General features: G+C 41.5%; 1 protein-coding gene across 1 annotated transcript; it reads right to left on the bottom strand.

The window, feature by feature from the left end:
* Window positions 1-371: 371 nt before the first annotated feature.
* fam120b (family with sequence similarity 120 member B) lies at window positions 372-15,306 on the bottom strand. The gene is made up of 15 exons (XM_079165586.1): window positions 15,250-15,306; window positions 14,769-14,906; window positions 14,020-14,210; window positions 13,254-13,387; window positions 12,935-13,057; window positions 12,567-12,758; window positions 12,055-12,319; window positions 11,781-11,964; window positions 11,415-11,516; window positions 10,884-11,056; window positions 8,804-8,896; window positions 5,539-5,745; window positions 5,189-5,336; window positions 974-1,238; window positions 372-871 (listed from the first exon to the last, which is right to left on the bottom strand). The coding sequence occupies exons 2-15, from the start codon at window positions 14,902-14,904 to the stop codon at window positions 841-843; spliced, it is 2,244 nt and encodes a 747-aa protein (XP_079021712.1). The 5' UTR covers window positions 14,905-14,906; window positions 15,250-15,306; the 3' UTR covers window positions 372-840.
* Between the last annotated feature and the right edge of the window lie 371 nt (window positions 15,307-15,677).

Genomic DNA, 15,677 nt, shown 5'->3' with positions numbered 1-15,677 from the left:
ACTCTAAATGTTATTGTCACATAGTGTGAAATCTGGTTCTGGGATTTTTAAGACAACAAATTTCAGACATGTTTACTTTACTCAGGACTCAGTACAAAACATTTAACATATAAACATCTTTCTCTATTAGTATCCATTACAGACAACTCACATTCTTCTGTGTATGAAAAAAGCAAACACTCAAGTTGCCTCACTTTGTTTTTGACAAACGGCTCTTGGTATCACCTTACAGAGGTGTATAAATCTCCGGCACTGACGCCCTATTTTAGCGGATACTTGATACTTGCATTACTGTTTCTCTAGTTAAAACCATGCCTTTAAAAGGATTATACCACTGGACACACACAGCTTTTAAGATATCTGATCTTTTATTGTCAAAGATAAGAGGTGAAACAGGCTCGGGGATTAACCATTGATCTACTTCAGTGCATGTTTGAAGTAGCTCATTTCTGTGTTTGTTTGGTGAGTGCTGATGCAAACTGTACATTCTTCGTCACATTAAAACAGGTAAGTTGCCCTGATATAAAGGAGAGGCTTTAAAATGATTGACTATTAAAGTATGTCTACCAGATTATTTTGAGATGCACAAAAAAAGACAAATTAAGGTCAAAATGGCAAATGAAATGACGATTCCTAATCTCTTCATTCCGCCATCTCTTAATCCCCATTTCTCTACTTTCTGTATCCTTTAGACAAACATTCCTGACGGGTAATTCACTAACCAGTTTGTTCAGGGACATTTGATTCCTTCACTCCTTTCATCACATCTCTCCCATCCTCTTAACTCCTCAAATCCTCCCCTCTAATCCTCCTCTTCTCTCCTCTCTATTCGTGGTTGAGTTATGTTCCTGCTGCAGGAGGTTGCGACCATCTGAGGGGAGGGGAGGGGATGAAATGTGACATTATAGAGGAGATAAGAACAGACGAAACATTAAAAAAAGAGGAGGAACATCTAGTTCCACACTGATGTTACCTCGGAGCCGGCCTGTATCTCCCTCTGTTGTGGTACGATCGACCTCTGGACTGTATTTGAGGACGCCTCGTGTTCTGGGGTCCTCCATCATGGCCGTAAGGATAAGAGTGAGGGTGAGGGTTGAAATGGTCTTCTCTCTGCCACAGTCTCTCACTGCTGTCATTTTCACTCGGTTCTCCACTTGCCTCCCCTCTCTCCCTCCATCCTCCTCCATGTCGATGGCCTCCTGTTGTTTCTCCTCTTTTCTTCCAGTTCTCACTACCACCTGAAAGTGAGAAATGTCATATTTTAAAGGACAGTAAAACTTATTACGTCCTACATGAACACACTATGCTCCGACAACGTGTCTGTATTGTCGTGTACTGTCTTGTTGAAAAGTCTAATGTTGGATATTTCTGAGCTGCGACTGGCCGCTGGCAGTCAAATCTGATTAAACAGCACCAAGATGAAGCAGTTTTTTTAGTTATTGGATATTAAACTTGTATCCATTAATATTTACGAAAACCGATGCCGATGAGAGCAGAAAGAGTGAATTAAAACAGTTAGGTTGTGGCAGGGAAAATCAAAACAATACATTTTAGTTTTACATTATAGCCTTTATCATTTTAAGAGTCTGGACTAATGGCACGGGTAAGTGAAGAGTTAAGGTTGACTTTGATGAATTCAACAATCTTAGTAAATCTGGAATAAATGACCCACTATGTGAAAAAACAATTGTTTTTTTCCCCTCCCATCTCGCTCTCTGTTCATTTTCAATTCTATATGGCTGAAGTCTAGAGTGTGCAAGCTTTGGTCTCACACACACACACACACACACACACACACACACACACACACACACACAGTTTGCCTTTAAAGTCTGTCCACAATTATTTCAAGGTTACCCACAGAACAGCCAAAAAAACAACCCATGGCCATATCACAGAGGACACACACACTCATCACGTCTGACAAACGCTGCCAGTGTTGAAAGTCGAATTATTCAGAAAAGAAAAGTTTCACAAAGCTGAATGCTTACAGATCTCCTTGTCAACAGTCATCTAACAAATAAAAAAAACTAAGATGAAACATATGTTTGTGTTTGTGGTCTGTTGCTCTACTTTTGGTTACAAAATCAATTAATAGACAGAAAAAGCTAAACGTTTCCCTACTCCTGTTTAGCTCCCATTAAAATCTGCCCTCGCATTCAGAAAAGCCTGTGAGATACTTTTCACTTCAGGAGCTTTGACAGATGTGGCAGATTTTAATTACAAAATGCTTGATATAAAGCACCAAGTCCAACTTTAGACGTTGCCAAAAGGGAGCCGTAGCCAGCTAGGCCAAATCAGCCGCCATCCTTCCATCAATCCACTCACTGAATGTGAAAGCACAGACAAAAAAAAAAACATGAAAGGATGCCATGCATAAATAAATGTGTCAGTCAGGCCACAAGCACCACAACTGTTTCTGTGGTTGGCTTGTCTTTTGGAAAAGCTTCAGTTTCTCAGATTGAGATTCAGACTAAAACCAAAACAGTGCAATAAATACAATAAATAAGATTAGAGAGAGGTATTAGAATACATCTGTTCTTCCCTTGTCAGAGGAGAGTGAATGTGTGTTAATGAAAATCAAAACTATCAGAAGAAAGTAAAATATACTCTACGAATGGGGAGCAATCTGAAATAAACTGAAGAGACGTGGGAGAGCAGCTAAACTGGATCCACTGTTGGAGTGTAATTGCAAGGGCAGGCGGGCAGAGGAGATATTTGCTGAGGAGACTAAACATCAGGCCTGATTCCAAACAAAAACCAAACCGGGCCCTCAACGATACCACATAGCGCCACCACTACTCTCACGCACACACAAACTCTCTGTCTCTCTCTCAAACACACACACACTCCATATCCCCACAGTTCTGTAGTAATGATTGGTGTCTGCGTCTGGCAGAAATGAAACACTGAGGTAGAAAGACTGTATAGCCTTCCATCTGTAAAACCAGAAACATCCTCATGAGACCAACGAGGGTCGACTTGGGCAAAACGCAGACAGTTCGGCGCAATTCTGGGAGACTCTGGACCAACATGGCACGCAGAGAGACAGTCGCTAAAGGTTTACTAAAGGTTTAGTCACAGGGTTGAACAGAAACTATGGGTTCACGTTTCAGAAGCTTCTGCTGAGTCGGTCGAACACTGAGCAGGACGAGTCCTGAACTAACAGGAAGCTCAACTTGACCTAAAGTCTGCACACTAAGAGCATCATATAATGACAGGCCACATGAAAGGCCTTTACACACCGGGGGCGGGGTTTTTCTTCATGCGATTAATTTACATGTCAATTGATCTTTTCAAACTGCCGTTTTGTTCTTTCACACAGAACACAAATCTTACGTGGCAAAAAAAGAGGCATCAACCAATCAATCATCCAATGTGCGTACACTACATTGTATAACATCACAGAGGCTCCTTGGTCCGAACCAAGACAGCAAACTTTATTACTCGTTTCAATCTTGACAAAGGCAGCACATACTGGATCCACTCCTTCAGTTCTTACCTTTCACAATAAAAGCCCTAGACATATACACTGCGTAACTGTTTACCAGAGGGATATCAAATTAATTTAGCATTTCGCTAAAATAAAACTCTATGAAATAGCTTACAATAGCTCAGACTACCAGTAGTTGATTGTCGGCGTGAATCTCTTCAAACATTTTATTGAAAAAGTGCTGTCATGAATTTGCATTGCTGCCGTTATGAATAGTATAGATGACATATGAATAGCCAAATATTTTGAAATGTTCATGTTGTTTCATGGCCTCCCGCCCCTGGTGTGTAAAGGCCTTATCACAATACAAGTTGTAGGCGTTTACGACGGTGAATATGTTTGACAATCTGTGTATAATTAGATGGAAAGGCGTCTGGAGAATGTTAAGGCTCTGAATGCAGCACCAGAAAGAGAACAACAGTGAGCAATGAGGAAAAGAGAGGATGAAGAAAACAGTAAAAGAAAAATAAAAGGATGAGGAGTTAGACAGAGGGGAACGACTGAGGGGAAGGGGAGAGACAGAAGAGAAAGGTCTGTAATCAGTCAGCCTTGTTGTGTGTCTTAAAATAGAGCTCTCCCAGCCTATAAACAGAAACCTACTATTACTGGTGCACTGACAACGCAAAGTCTCGGATCCAAGCGTGCACGTGTGTGTGTGTACGCGCGCACGCTGGTATGCATTAAGGTTGCAGCACACATGGAGCTCGTTACAGCGAGGCCCTCTGGGTAATGTGGTTCGGTGAGGGGCACCAGAGAACTACAACCACAGATATGAACTGTCAGATTAAAATGCTGCTACTCTGTTTGGCTCCAGGAGTATTTTCATCAGTTTTTCATGTGAGCCACAGTGTGTTTCTACCGCACGGATTACTGGAGGCCCTTTTACATCTCTGTACTTTAAACAGCGATTAGACATAAAGACATAAAGCCTTACAAATAACACAGCCATCAAAACATACATTTTATAATGTTTTGGGGGGGCATCTTTGCTTATTTATTGTAAACTTTACAATAAGAAAAGGAAACACAGGAAGACAAAGAGGGATGTGATGCCACAACGGTCCCCAGCCTGATTTGCACCAAGGCCTTGTGGTTATATGGTATGCATCTTAACCACCAGGCCACCAGGGCGCCCTAGAAACACCATAACATTTCTTAATTCAGGTCAGAGCGTTTTACTCTCTCTGACCTTTATTTAACAATGATGGTCACATCACCAAAATCTCTTTTCCCAAAGAGATCTGGTCAAAATAGCAACATAATTATGTTACACGAAACAACACAGAACCAACATTCACCGACAGAGTTGAGTCAGAGGAAAGATGGAGAAAACATGTAAGGCATTAAATCCCTTTGAAAACACTAATATTAATCAAAACAACAGAACATGCTCATTTCAGTTAAAATATCTGTGATCCAACACAAAAATAATTCCCTAACTAAATGTAAGGTTAAGTTGTTCCGGTATGTTCTAGTGCAATTTTCAGAGTTCTATGCATATTTTGATAATTATCTGGATAATATTGTGAATCTGAATTATTTTGGACAGGATAATTGTGACATGAAAGTTACATATTGTCCAATGCCTACCGGTCACAAGTGAAAAGAAACCGTTCACCTGCACTGAAAACAATCTGTGAAAGGCAGATGGCTGAAGTTGTAGGTAAAGACAAGTCAGTCAGAATTACGTCTCACCTGCGTGTCTTTCTCTGCATCTGGGTCCTGGTGTGATTCTATGACCTTGTTCTGGTGCATAGGGTCTGGACTGCAGGACTCTGCCTCGCTTCCTGCAGGTTTCTGTAAGTTTCTCTCTCAGGCGAAGAAACAGAGACAAACAGGACGTCTGGAGAGAAAGGCAAACGATAACACACTTTGGTCACACTTGTCTCAATCATTCTGTTCATGGTAAAAAAGAATACAGAAAATCATACAAGCAGTTGCAACAGAAGACAACTTTTTTGCTTTCCTCAAAATCATGCCACAAACAACACACAAACACACGCACACAAACACATTCCCCTTTTTGTTTTTCTGTCTCCACTCACATCGCTGTCCAGCAACACAGTCTTCTCTGTGCCGCTATGTGCCAGCAGGTACTTTGAGTGGAACAGCCGTCCATCGAAGCTGTGCCAAGGCATAAGGGCAGCGATGGGCAGCGGGCAGCCGCTGGCACAGTTCGCACCCAGCAGGTTGCCCAGTCCTCGGACGTAGAGAGATCCCAGCTGCACCGCACGACTGGACAGGACCGGCAGCTGAGAATGGAGGAGGAAAAAAAGTTTGGCTTTATCTTTGGTTGGAAGTACATCTTCATCACGAGGCTCGATACTTTGGATTATCTGTACTTTAAAGATGAGAGAAACACCACTGCAGTGACAGTGACTCTCTTTTGAGCTGCCAGCAGGTCATTCCCGACTTCAACACAGAGGTGAAGTTTCACCACTGACCACACAGACGATCACTCCACCATACGTAGAGAGACAGAGCATCATTTAAACAGTGCTTGCCTTAAAGAGCCATCTGTTTCTCCAATATGCTTAGTGTCACCACCCGAAACTAATTTCTTACAATTTTACTCCCAGCTGCTAAACTAATTGATGAATTGAACCCCAATTTGCACAACCTCATCTGCTCAAGCCTAACACATAAATCACACAATGATATACGACTCAGACCACCCACTTCACTGTCACTAGCTAGCTAGCTAGCTGGGTGAAATTGATTGGCTGATCTGGTTTCCACATTTCACTGTGAAACTTCTTTGCATAGATTTGTTCACTGCAACAGCATCTCACACTTATATGAAAGTAAGATGCTGCAGTTCAGGTGGGATTGGAATGAGGCCTTAGACTTTTCTCAGTAAATGATTTGATGATTGACACAATGAATTCTTGCAAGTTTGACTGATGAGACCAGAGGGAGAAAGGTGAATGCCAGACGGCCAGCACACCACTAGACACTATATTCTACTCAGATATTTTATGTTTTGGCAAAATAAATGCTGTTTCTAGGATTTTTGGATTCAGTTAGGATAGTTTCAGTTGACCCACTAAAGTAAAAAAAGGAAGATTATGTTGTTTGCTGACAAAGACCATAAAAAAGGGAAAGAGCGGGAAGAAAGAAGAAACTGGAGTAGGGCAATAAAGAAAAAGAAGACGAGGGTGATGAAGAAGTGGAGAGCAAGCTAACTGTGACAACACCAGGCAGATGTTCTCAGTGTGTGTGTGTTCTTTCTGCTCTCACCTGTCCTCTGGTAGATAGCACTGATAACAGTGATTACGCGCACGCACGCACACACACACACACACACACACACACACACACACACACACACACACACACACACACACACACACACACACACACACACACACACACACACACACACACACACACACACACACACACCCCTGCCTGCCACCTGCTTCCAGTCAAATACAGCTTCACCTTCTGAAAACAATGAACCACTAGACACAAAAGCTTGAAGGCGCACACAAACACACAGACACAAAAAGAGAGGGAGAGAATAAAAGAGATAAAATGCAACGTGAAGAGAGACAGAAAAAAGAGAAAGTGGTCGAGAGCGTTAAGTAGAGGAACATGAGAACACTCAAAGTGAGAGAGACAAAGACAGAAACGTGTGTGTGTGTGTGTGTGTGTGTGTGTGTCCAGCGGGCGGAGTGTGCTTGGTGTAAATAGCTCCATGTGGTGAGCGTCAGCCAGGACAGACAGGCGACTGTCGCCAGCACACTCTCTGTCACACACACACACACACACACACACACACACACACACACACACACACACACACACACACACACACACACGCCACAATCACAGTCCCCTGGGGAAGAATGTTGAAACGAAACCAACGCATCTCAAAACCTACCCGCAACCCCTTTCCCCTAAACACACACATGGTGCGAGTCATTTTCAGTCAGCTGAACACACACTTTTCAAATTTTACATTTTTAGTGTTTTGAAAAAATAAAAAGGTTTTCAATTGGTACAGTGCTCTGCACACACATGCATACAGAATCTAAAATTTAAATAAATTACTGTGTGTGTTCATGTCCGTATATTCATGCATTATATTATATTTGTGTGTGTGTGTGTGTGTGTGTAGTTAATCCATACTAGTCACTCAGTTAACCCCCCTGCTGCAGCCTTGAACTTCTCCCAGACAGCATATTCAAATCAACGCCCAGCCCTAATTATTGTGTAGGAAACAGACAAGCAGCAAAAATACAAATTACTTGACATAAGTATGGTAATTAAGCAGTAAAAATAAATGGGGCTACAACAAGGCAGCAAACAGCGCAGCCGTTTTCCCAGAGAATGGAAAAGCACAGCTGACTCTTGAATCTGTGAGAGCTCATGAGTCAGATCCACTGAGGTCACTGAAGACCGTGAGGAGAAGTAATAATGATGCCTCGCTGATGTTACGGACACTTCTGTCTAGATTAAGACTGAAACTATTGAGTCTTGGCATTATCTATCAATCAATCTATCAATTATTGTTTACGACCACTGAGTAAACATTGTGAAAAAGCCCATTACAAGTTTCTGAAGCCCAAAGTGACATCTTCAAATTATTTGTGTTGTTACAATAACTGAAATGATTGGGAAAATAGTTTTTAATAAATCTTCTGTCAGTTTCTGTCTAAACGTTCATTCTGGTCAGTGTTTCTTCATCGCTGGGCATCAGAACTGTCCTGCAAACATCTGTTGGCAGTTTTAATTTGTGCTTTAATACATCAACGGAATTTCATCATTTAAAACGCTGCGACGTAACAATGGGATCACAGTGACGCTGTGAGTCGGATTTTGCTCTAGTTAACACAGATTTCTCATAATTTGATCACCAGCTATAACAAGTGCAACTTGAACTACAGCTGCTTCAGATGTGACAGTGATATCATCTCAAACCATCAGATTTCAGGTTGTGACCACATTTCAGTGTGGTTGTATTGAAAATTACCATTTTCAATACAACCACACTGCAGTTTAGCCGTAATTGTTTTGTTTTTTTGTTTGTTTTTCTGGAGACACAATCAGAAGCTTATTTGTGCTTTCTCCCCATTTTTCTCCTGACTTTCTATAACTGGAAACATTTTCTGAGCTGTGTTTGCCACAGACGGACCGTGTTTACTGTAAACTGGAGGAGACATTGTCTTCTTGCAGCAGCAGGAACATCAACAACTTTAGGGTGCATTGGAACAAACTGAGTGAGTGAAAATCAGAAAACGGATCTGTTCCTTTTAAGATACAGTGGACCATTTACACATTATGCGTGCATTTGTGTTAACTGACCTTGATCTGTTGAAGCTCATCAGGGGATTTTAGTCTCAGACACACAGCCTGACTCAGGTAAGCATCCACGTCTTCTTGAGAAAAGGTTTGTACCTGAAAACATACAAACACACACACACACACACACACACACACACAGTGGACAATACATGGTTAGTCAACGCGATCACATCCCAGTTTGTCTTTTGTGTGGGTCCGTTTGTTTTGTCTGCTCTCTGTACAACAATTCAACAGAGAAAAGAAAAATGCTGAAAGCAGAAACAAGGCTGCCCAGCTGTGTGTACAAAACAAACAAACCCTGAAGCTATTTAAATTGAAGAGTGACGAGGGAATGTGAATGCAGCCGTGATCAGACAACAACAGCTACTGTTGCCTGTCAGCCCGACTACTCATCTAACGGCCCGTCTAACAAGCTGCTCTTCTGTCCGTCTGTTGGTCCGTCATCCATTTAAGTGATCTGTCTGTTATCCCCAAAATCTAGATCCTCTGAGTCTAAACTGAACAGAGTGCTGCTTGGTAAAGTTATATTGTAACGGTTGGTCTAACTTACAAAGGCGTAGGGTTAATATCCTCATTTAGCTTGTTTGTTAAAACTTCACCGACCGTATGTTTGACTATGGCTACCCTTCTTGTTTTTCTGTTGTATAAAGCTTTTGGTGGCTCCAGAACGGGCTGCGTAAAGCCTCAAGTGATGTCACTTGAGTCAGCGTTGGTTGGGGCTGAAGAATACAAGTTTGGAAATGAAAAATTTAATTTGATTTGTTGTTGTTTTTTTACTGTCATGAGATCGACAATTTTATGGGAGAACCTTAACTAAAGTATTTTATACATTGTGACACCAAGATGTTTAAATTTAAGCTTTGTTTTGAAAAATGCAAAGCAAGTCAAATCTCGTGTGTCGGACCTGTTTGTTCCAGAGATGATAAATGAATCTACAGAGTTAATTTTTGTTTAGCTTCTGAGAAATGACGCATGCACCTTTATCCAGGTGATGCGATCCTGTAATCTCTGTTGTGTTAAAGCTCAATAAGATGACGTTGATGCAAAATGTGCCGAAATCACAAATCTCTGCTTTTTACTACTACTCCAGTTTACTTTGTAAAGTGATCACTCTGTTGGAAGACTTTAAAAAACAAGGCATTATAACAGGATTACAAACAGCACACATGTTTATAGTCTAATATTTACAACCAAAATAAGGACACAATTGTAGCACGGTGAATTAAGAAATGGCTCTTAAGATATTCAAAGCCTCTGGGTGGTTATCAGAGCAGCTGTTGACGTAAGAGCTGGAGTTACAAAGACCAGTGTCTGTGGCTAAACTGGGCACTCAGTGGGTGATAGTGGTTACCATTAAGCCAAGACAAAACAACACACAACAAACCGCCAACAAGTGATGTTTAACTTCAAATCACAAGTTGACAAAAGAGCAGAATAATTGTTGTCTATATGTCATAGTAGTAAATCCTGAATCAAAAGATGACTTACATGCCTCAATACAAACTGATGCTATTGTGCCCGACTGCTTCATTTACAGTAACAGCTTAACCTATTCATTGAATGCAAAAGCCAAACATGCCGCCAGACCGGTGAAAACCAAAACAGTCGCATCAATCACAGTGAAGTACCCATCACTAATGATGTTTTCATGTTTTCTGCACCTGGAACACCCAACATGACTCTAGAGACGGTTGTAGTGGAATAAAAACTAGTATAGCATCAAAAACATTCATTTACGTGTAATTTCAATTCGAAGAACAAATTATTTATCATTCAATTAAATACTATTTTCCATTTGTTGTTGTTTCTATTTTATAAATACCTTTAAATGACTCATGAGATCTGAGAGTCTCATAATGAAATCATTGGACTGCTTGTACAAGTCTTTGATTGGGGTTTTCAGTTTATCTTTCCCACAGGGTTTTATGTCGTTAGACAAAGTGTTTCCACCTTTTCCTATTTAATTCATTTGATTTTTGCTCAATAAATATTCTCCTCAGTATTGGCTAACGACCTTTGTTTCATTTCTTTTCATCATCCACTGAAACCTATCAAAGACACAAGAAAGAGTTGACACTACCTGGAGGACTATGTACGTGACCAGGCAGAGAGCAGCCAGGAGAGAGTCTTCAATACCTCCATACAAGTCGGAGAACTCCTGGCAATCGAAGATTGAAAGGAAGGACATCAAGCGAAGTGTAGAAACTTCAGGACCGGTGCCGAACCATAACAAGTCCAGACTGGGCTGATCACCTACACATTCAGACAGAGAAACATTACTGTGGGACTTTCTCTTTAAGCTTTCAAACATAATCAGAAGCAACTTTTCATGTCATTCTGATGACCAAACATAATTCCTAGGAAACATTGCAACATGTTCTTCGACCAAATGACCCTTTTGTTGTTGATCTGTTGCTTATTAGAAGCTTTGTACACTTAAAGCTATTACCAAAGCATAGACTAACATCATCCATACTTAAAAGAAAACCTCATCTCCTAATCCTCCAAATTAACATCAGCTGGCATAACGAGATTCAAATCAGTTTTTGTCTATAAACAGCTGCCAATAAATACAGAGAACAGCAAATGAGGAAACGAGCAGGTACAGTACATGGGAGGTTGATTGGGACAGGGTGGACCATGTCAGGTTCCTTCAGAGGGTTTCCAGGATAGACAAACCATTCCCTGACTGCTGGAAGGTCGACACTGCTGCCTGAAAACAAGCAAAGTCATGGTCAGACTTGGCCTGACTTTGCACCATTGTATGGAGAAGACAAAAGAGCTTTGTTGTCCTTATTTTTAAACTACTCCTCTTAACTACTACTCTCCTCTGTAAATTTGTGGGTGTCTACATTCAGATGTGCATTTGTCTGTTGGTGACTTTATACTTAGATATTTGGTTTTCTGGCAATGTGCATGTTGTTGCCAGAGTGCGTGTGTGTGTCTGTGCGTTTATCCAGTAAGTTGACTGTCCTACCATCACGGCCGTGCAGCAGCAGCAGCCCATAGATGCGCTGTCTGCAGGGCTTGTAGACGAGGGCCTGAGGCAGCAACTCAGTGTTCTCCTCATCCTCCAGAGTGTTGCTACATTCAATGACTCCCTGACACACAACACTGTAAACCATGAAACCCTCTGTGGCTACATGCTTCTCTCTGCAGGCCTGGGGAAGAGCACAAAGTAAAACATAGCAAGTCAATGTGACATGTGGTGCTCTCAAAACAGAAGAGGCATAATGAGGGGCAGAACATACCTTCAATATTTCTGGACTAACATGTTTCTCAAATGCAAAGGGAAGTGCTGAGATGTCACCTCGCTGAAAAGCTTCCTGTCCAGGCAGCAAGTAAGAGCGAACCCCCCTCTTCAATAGCTCTCTGTGAGGAGCTGACAGGTTCAGAGACTGAGGAATGAGCTCAGTCACTTTTTCCTCTCCTCCCCACAAGGAGCTCACAAGGTGGGCTACAGCGAGCACCTTCTGCCCCTGAGCAGCACCAGAGTGTGGTGTGGGATTGTTTGTCCTGGGAAACAATAATAATAATAATCATCTACACTTTAACTCAGTTTACTCACAGTGGAATGCCTAATCAAGATTAGTCTGCCTTGGAATATTTTTCTAAATATAATGAATAGGTGCATGCAGTACACATTTTCTTATAATGTAGTCAATGACAGAGGTAACATTTATCTAGAAAAGGATACGAGTGAAGATTCCTCATACATTTCAACAAATATTAAAGGAAAACCACAATGTAAAACACCAGATACCTGTATGTGGCCATGGCGTTGTTCCTGGTGTGCTGCATCTGCTCCTCTGACACCACATCGTTACCTAAGAGACAGGCCAGCAGTGGTAGCTGGGTAACGGTCAATCCGATGGTTCGGCAGAGCCTCTGTCGGTCGTACATGACAGTGGTGAGTCTGTTTATCCGCAGCTTTGCCAAAGACAAGTAGGGGGCACTTTAAAATATAAAACCACGTGTCACTGTCTTATCAATTACATCAATTTACAGAATCTATTAATCAGCATTTTAACTGACCAGTAGGTAGTGTAGTGCAAGTCTTTCTGCAGGAATTTAAGTATTTTGTTTTTTCAATCCAACGAAGTGCCAAAGTATAAAAACATTTGAACAAACCTGTCGTATATGATGAAGTCCGAGTCCTGACCCAGAATGCCCATACAGCCATGCTGACGAGCATAGCTGGCAATCTCATAGTCCGCCTCCTGCACTGAGCAAAACACTTCCTGACCCAATGACCTGTAAACAACAATAACATCTGCAATAAGAAAATAATATCAAACTACAGAGACAATAATTCCAACATAAACTGAAAAACAAGAACTACCACTATCAGTTCAAACCCCATCCAATGATGCAGTCTATAATATACATTATTGGCTTTATTATTACAGCGTGTACAAGAGGGCTACTGCGTTGTTTTGTAAATGCTGACCTGAGAGCAAAGCATGTGAATGTTGCCAGACCAGAAGGCAGACAAAAGAGCTCTCTACCAGGCTGCTCTCCATATGCTTTCACGTGACGAAACATTTTAGAAATCTCCCCGTTCACTCTGCGTCTCCTCTTCACCTGCGGACAGGAGAGGATGTTGTATAGAGAGGGTTGATCAGTTGAGTAAACTCCAGGCTCTGCCAGTTCAGATTTCAATGTCAATGACGTTTAATATATCATGTTGATGTGTTCTAAATTCTTTGACATTATAAACATCTAATGCTCAAAATAATATGTCAATAAACTCGATAACTAAAGAAAGTAGTGGATTGATTCAAATGTTCAGCAAAAATACCCAGGGTGGGTGAAATATATTCCACATTGTTATACAATATATACCAATGTGACATCACATAAAAATAACAAAAATAACAATAATAACCTCCTGCTGGATTATCTGGAATAGGTATAAAGGGACAATGTCAACAAATATATATATTTTTTTAAACTAAACTTGTAGCTATTGCCATGAAGTCAGGACTTATTGTTCATGTCAAGAGCTACCAGAGGGTCCGGATCTAGATTCCGCTTTAAGACGTCGGATAGAGTAGACGGCTCTCCAGAATGTTTGTATATGAGGGCACGGCCAGTACATCAGTACCTGCATTTGCCGCAGGTGCGGGTGATATCAGACAATTTGACTTTCAACATAATCAAGTTAAATATATTTAAACGCAACAAGTTCACAGTCAGTTTCTTTCGTTCCTCACCCACACTGGTCTCTTCTGCTCTTCCACCACTCCATCGAAGAAGAAGACCAGTCTGATGCCTGCTGATGTGAAGGCCTCCACCCAGCCCCTCAGCACATCCATGTACTCTCTCCACTGCCCCCCACACACCCAGTCCTTACAGGAGTACCAGTGACGCAAGCAGCCCATACCATCCACAACGAGTGTGGGGCCTAAATGAGAGGGAAAACACAAATGTAACAGAGAGCAGGCCTGTATGCTAACACACTCTGAGAGAAGACACATCCCCAATAATTCAAGTGTACTGTTTTTTAAATCTTTTAGTTTACAAAGCTTACAGCCGTTAGATTATCAAAGCCAGTCATTGGCTCGGCTGTCTCAGTCCCTGATTTCACTTTGTCTGTATTCCTGTTCGCACTACTCTCAACTTTTAAACTACTAGCATCACTGAATCTAAGTCTATGCATGTTATTGTGAACAGCAGTTATTGTCATTAGAAATACTGGACTAACACATGAATGCTTTTCATTCAGTTACAGTTTTTGGCTCATCACCCAGACAAGACAGATGCATGTGTCTTCTCACTGAATATCAAACAATGCACACTGGACAAGTAGTAGACATACTTGCATTGGTTTTAAGAAGCAGCACAATTAATCATACTGTATAAGCCTGAAATTGTTGTTGTATTTTATATTCTAATCTCCCCCCTGACTACTAACTCACTGCTGCTCCCCACACTGTCACACTATGTGCACACTGAACTCAACTGGTAGTGTCAGCTGTGCTCCTGCAGCCTTGCTGGCTTTTGGCAACTTGTTGTCTGGCCATTTCTCGCAGATACACAGTCACACAGGCTTCTGGGCAGCAACTGTCCATATAGTACTGAAGACCTTTCACACCCATTCCTGCAGAGAAGAAACAGAGAGACAGAGTCAATTCATTGGTAACTTTAAACGTAACTTAGCAAAATGCTAAAAAGTATGCCAGTTTATTTGGACTGCCACGTTAATGTCACGTGTTCGCAACATCTGTTTAATGAATGTGACTGTTTCGGGTTAACGTCACTGCAAGACGATAAACACCTCGTGACAGCTTGCATAGTGATTCAGTTCAGGGTTCAGTGAGAGTGGACCTGGATGCTAACGGTTAGCTTAGCTTCCTGCCGTTTCACGTATTTATTGCGAGGCTGCTGCGTTTCCTTTACTTTCAAGCCAACTCGTCTACAGTCACGTGTGTTGATAATTTCACCTTCTCGTAGCGAAGACTTGCTTTTCAAATCGTGGTGTAGCTTACATGTGCAGGATGTGTCCGTGTTGTGTTTACTTCAAATTACGTCCTATAATCTACGCGTGGCGTCATCACGTTGCAAAACAAAGCACACGTGCTCAGCGTACGGAGCCCACCGTTTGCAATGCATTAGTACCCACAGTAAATTATCTGTTTGATTAATCCAAATATAAAAGACTATGCAAACCAAAATAAAATATATCCTTAGAGCAGAATTCTGACAACTAACTTAGATCATCATTGTACTGGTGCTGTAATGAAAAAGTAAACATCTTAGTGTGGCATGAATGAGAATAGACCATTGTGGTTATTGTGGGCTCAGTCCACCAATAATAACTCCCCAGGCTAGGATCAGAGACAGGCTAATTGCTCCCCAGCCTCTCCTGGAG

Source organism: Pholis gunnellus (assembly GCF_910591455.1).
Source record: "Pholis gunnellus genome assembly, chromosome: 1".
NCBI lineage: Eukaryota > Metazoa > Chordata > Actinopteri > Perciformes > Pholidae > Pholis > Pholis gunnellus.
This window is presented reverse-complemented; position numbering and strand designations above follow the sequence as displayed.

What these genes read in the sequence shown, in the direction of transcription:
- fam120b (XM_079165586.1), bottom strand. Translation starts at nt 14,904, where the DNA reads ATGGGTGTGAAAGGTCTTCAGTACTATATGGACAGTTGCTGCCCAGAA. An exon ending in GAGCACAGCTGACACTACCA is followed by an intron (nt 14,211 to 14,768) that starts GTTGAGTTCAGT and finishes CCTCTCATTTAG; the next exon opens with GCCCCACACTCGTTGTGGAT. An exon ending in GACTTCATCATATACGACAG is followed by an intron (nt 12,759 to 12,934) that starts GTTTGTTCAAAT and finishes TATATTTTAAAG; the next exon opens with TGCCCCCTACTTGTCTTTGG.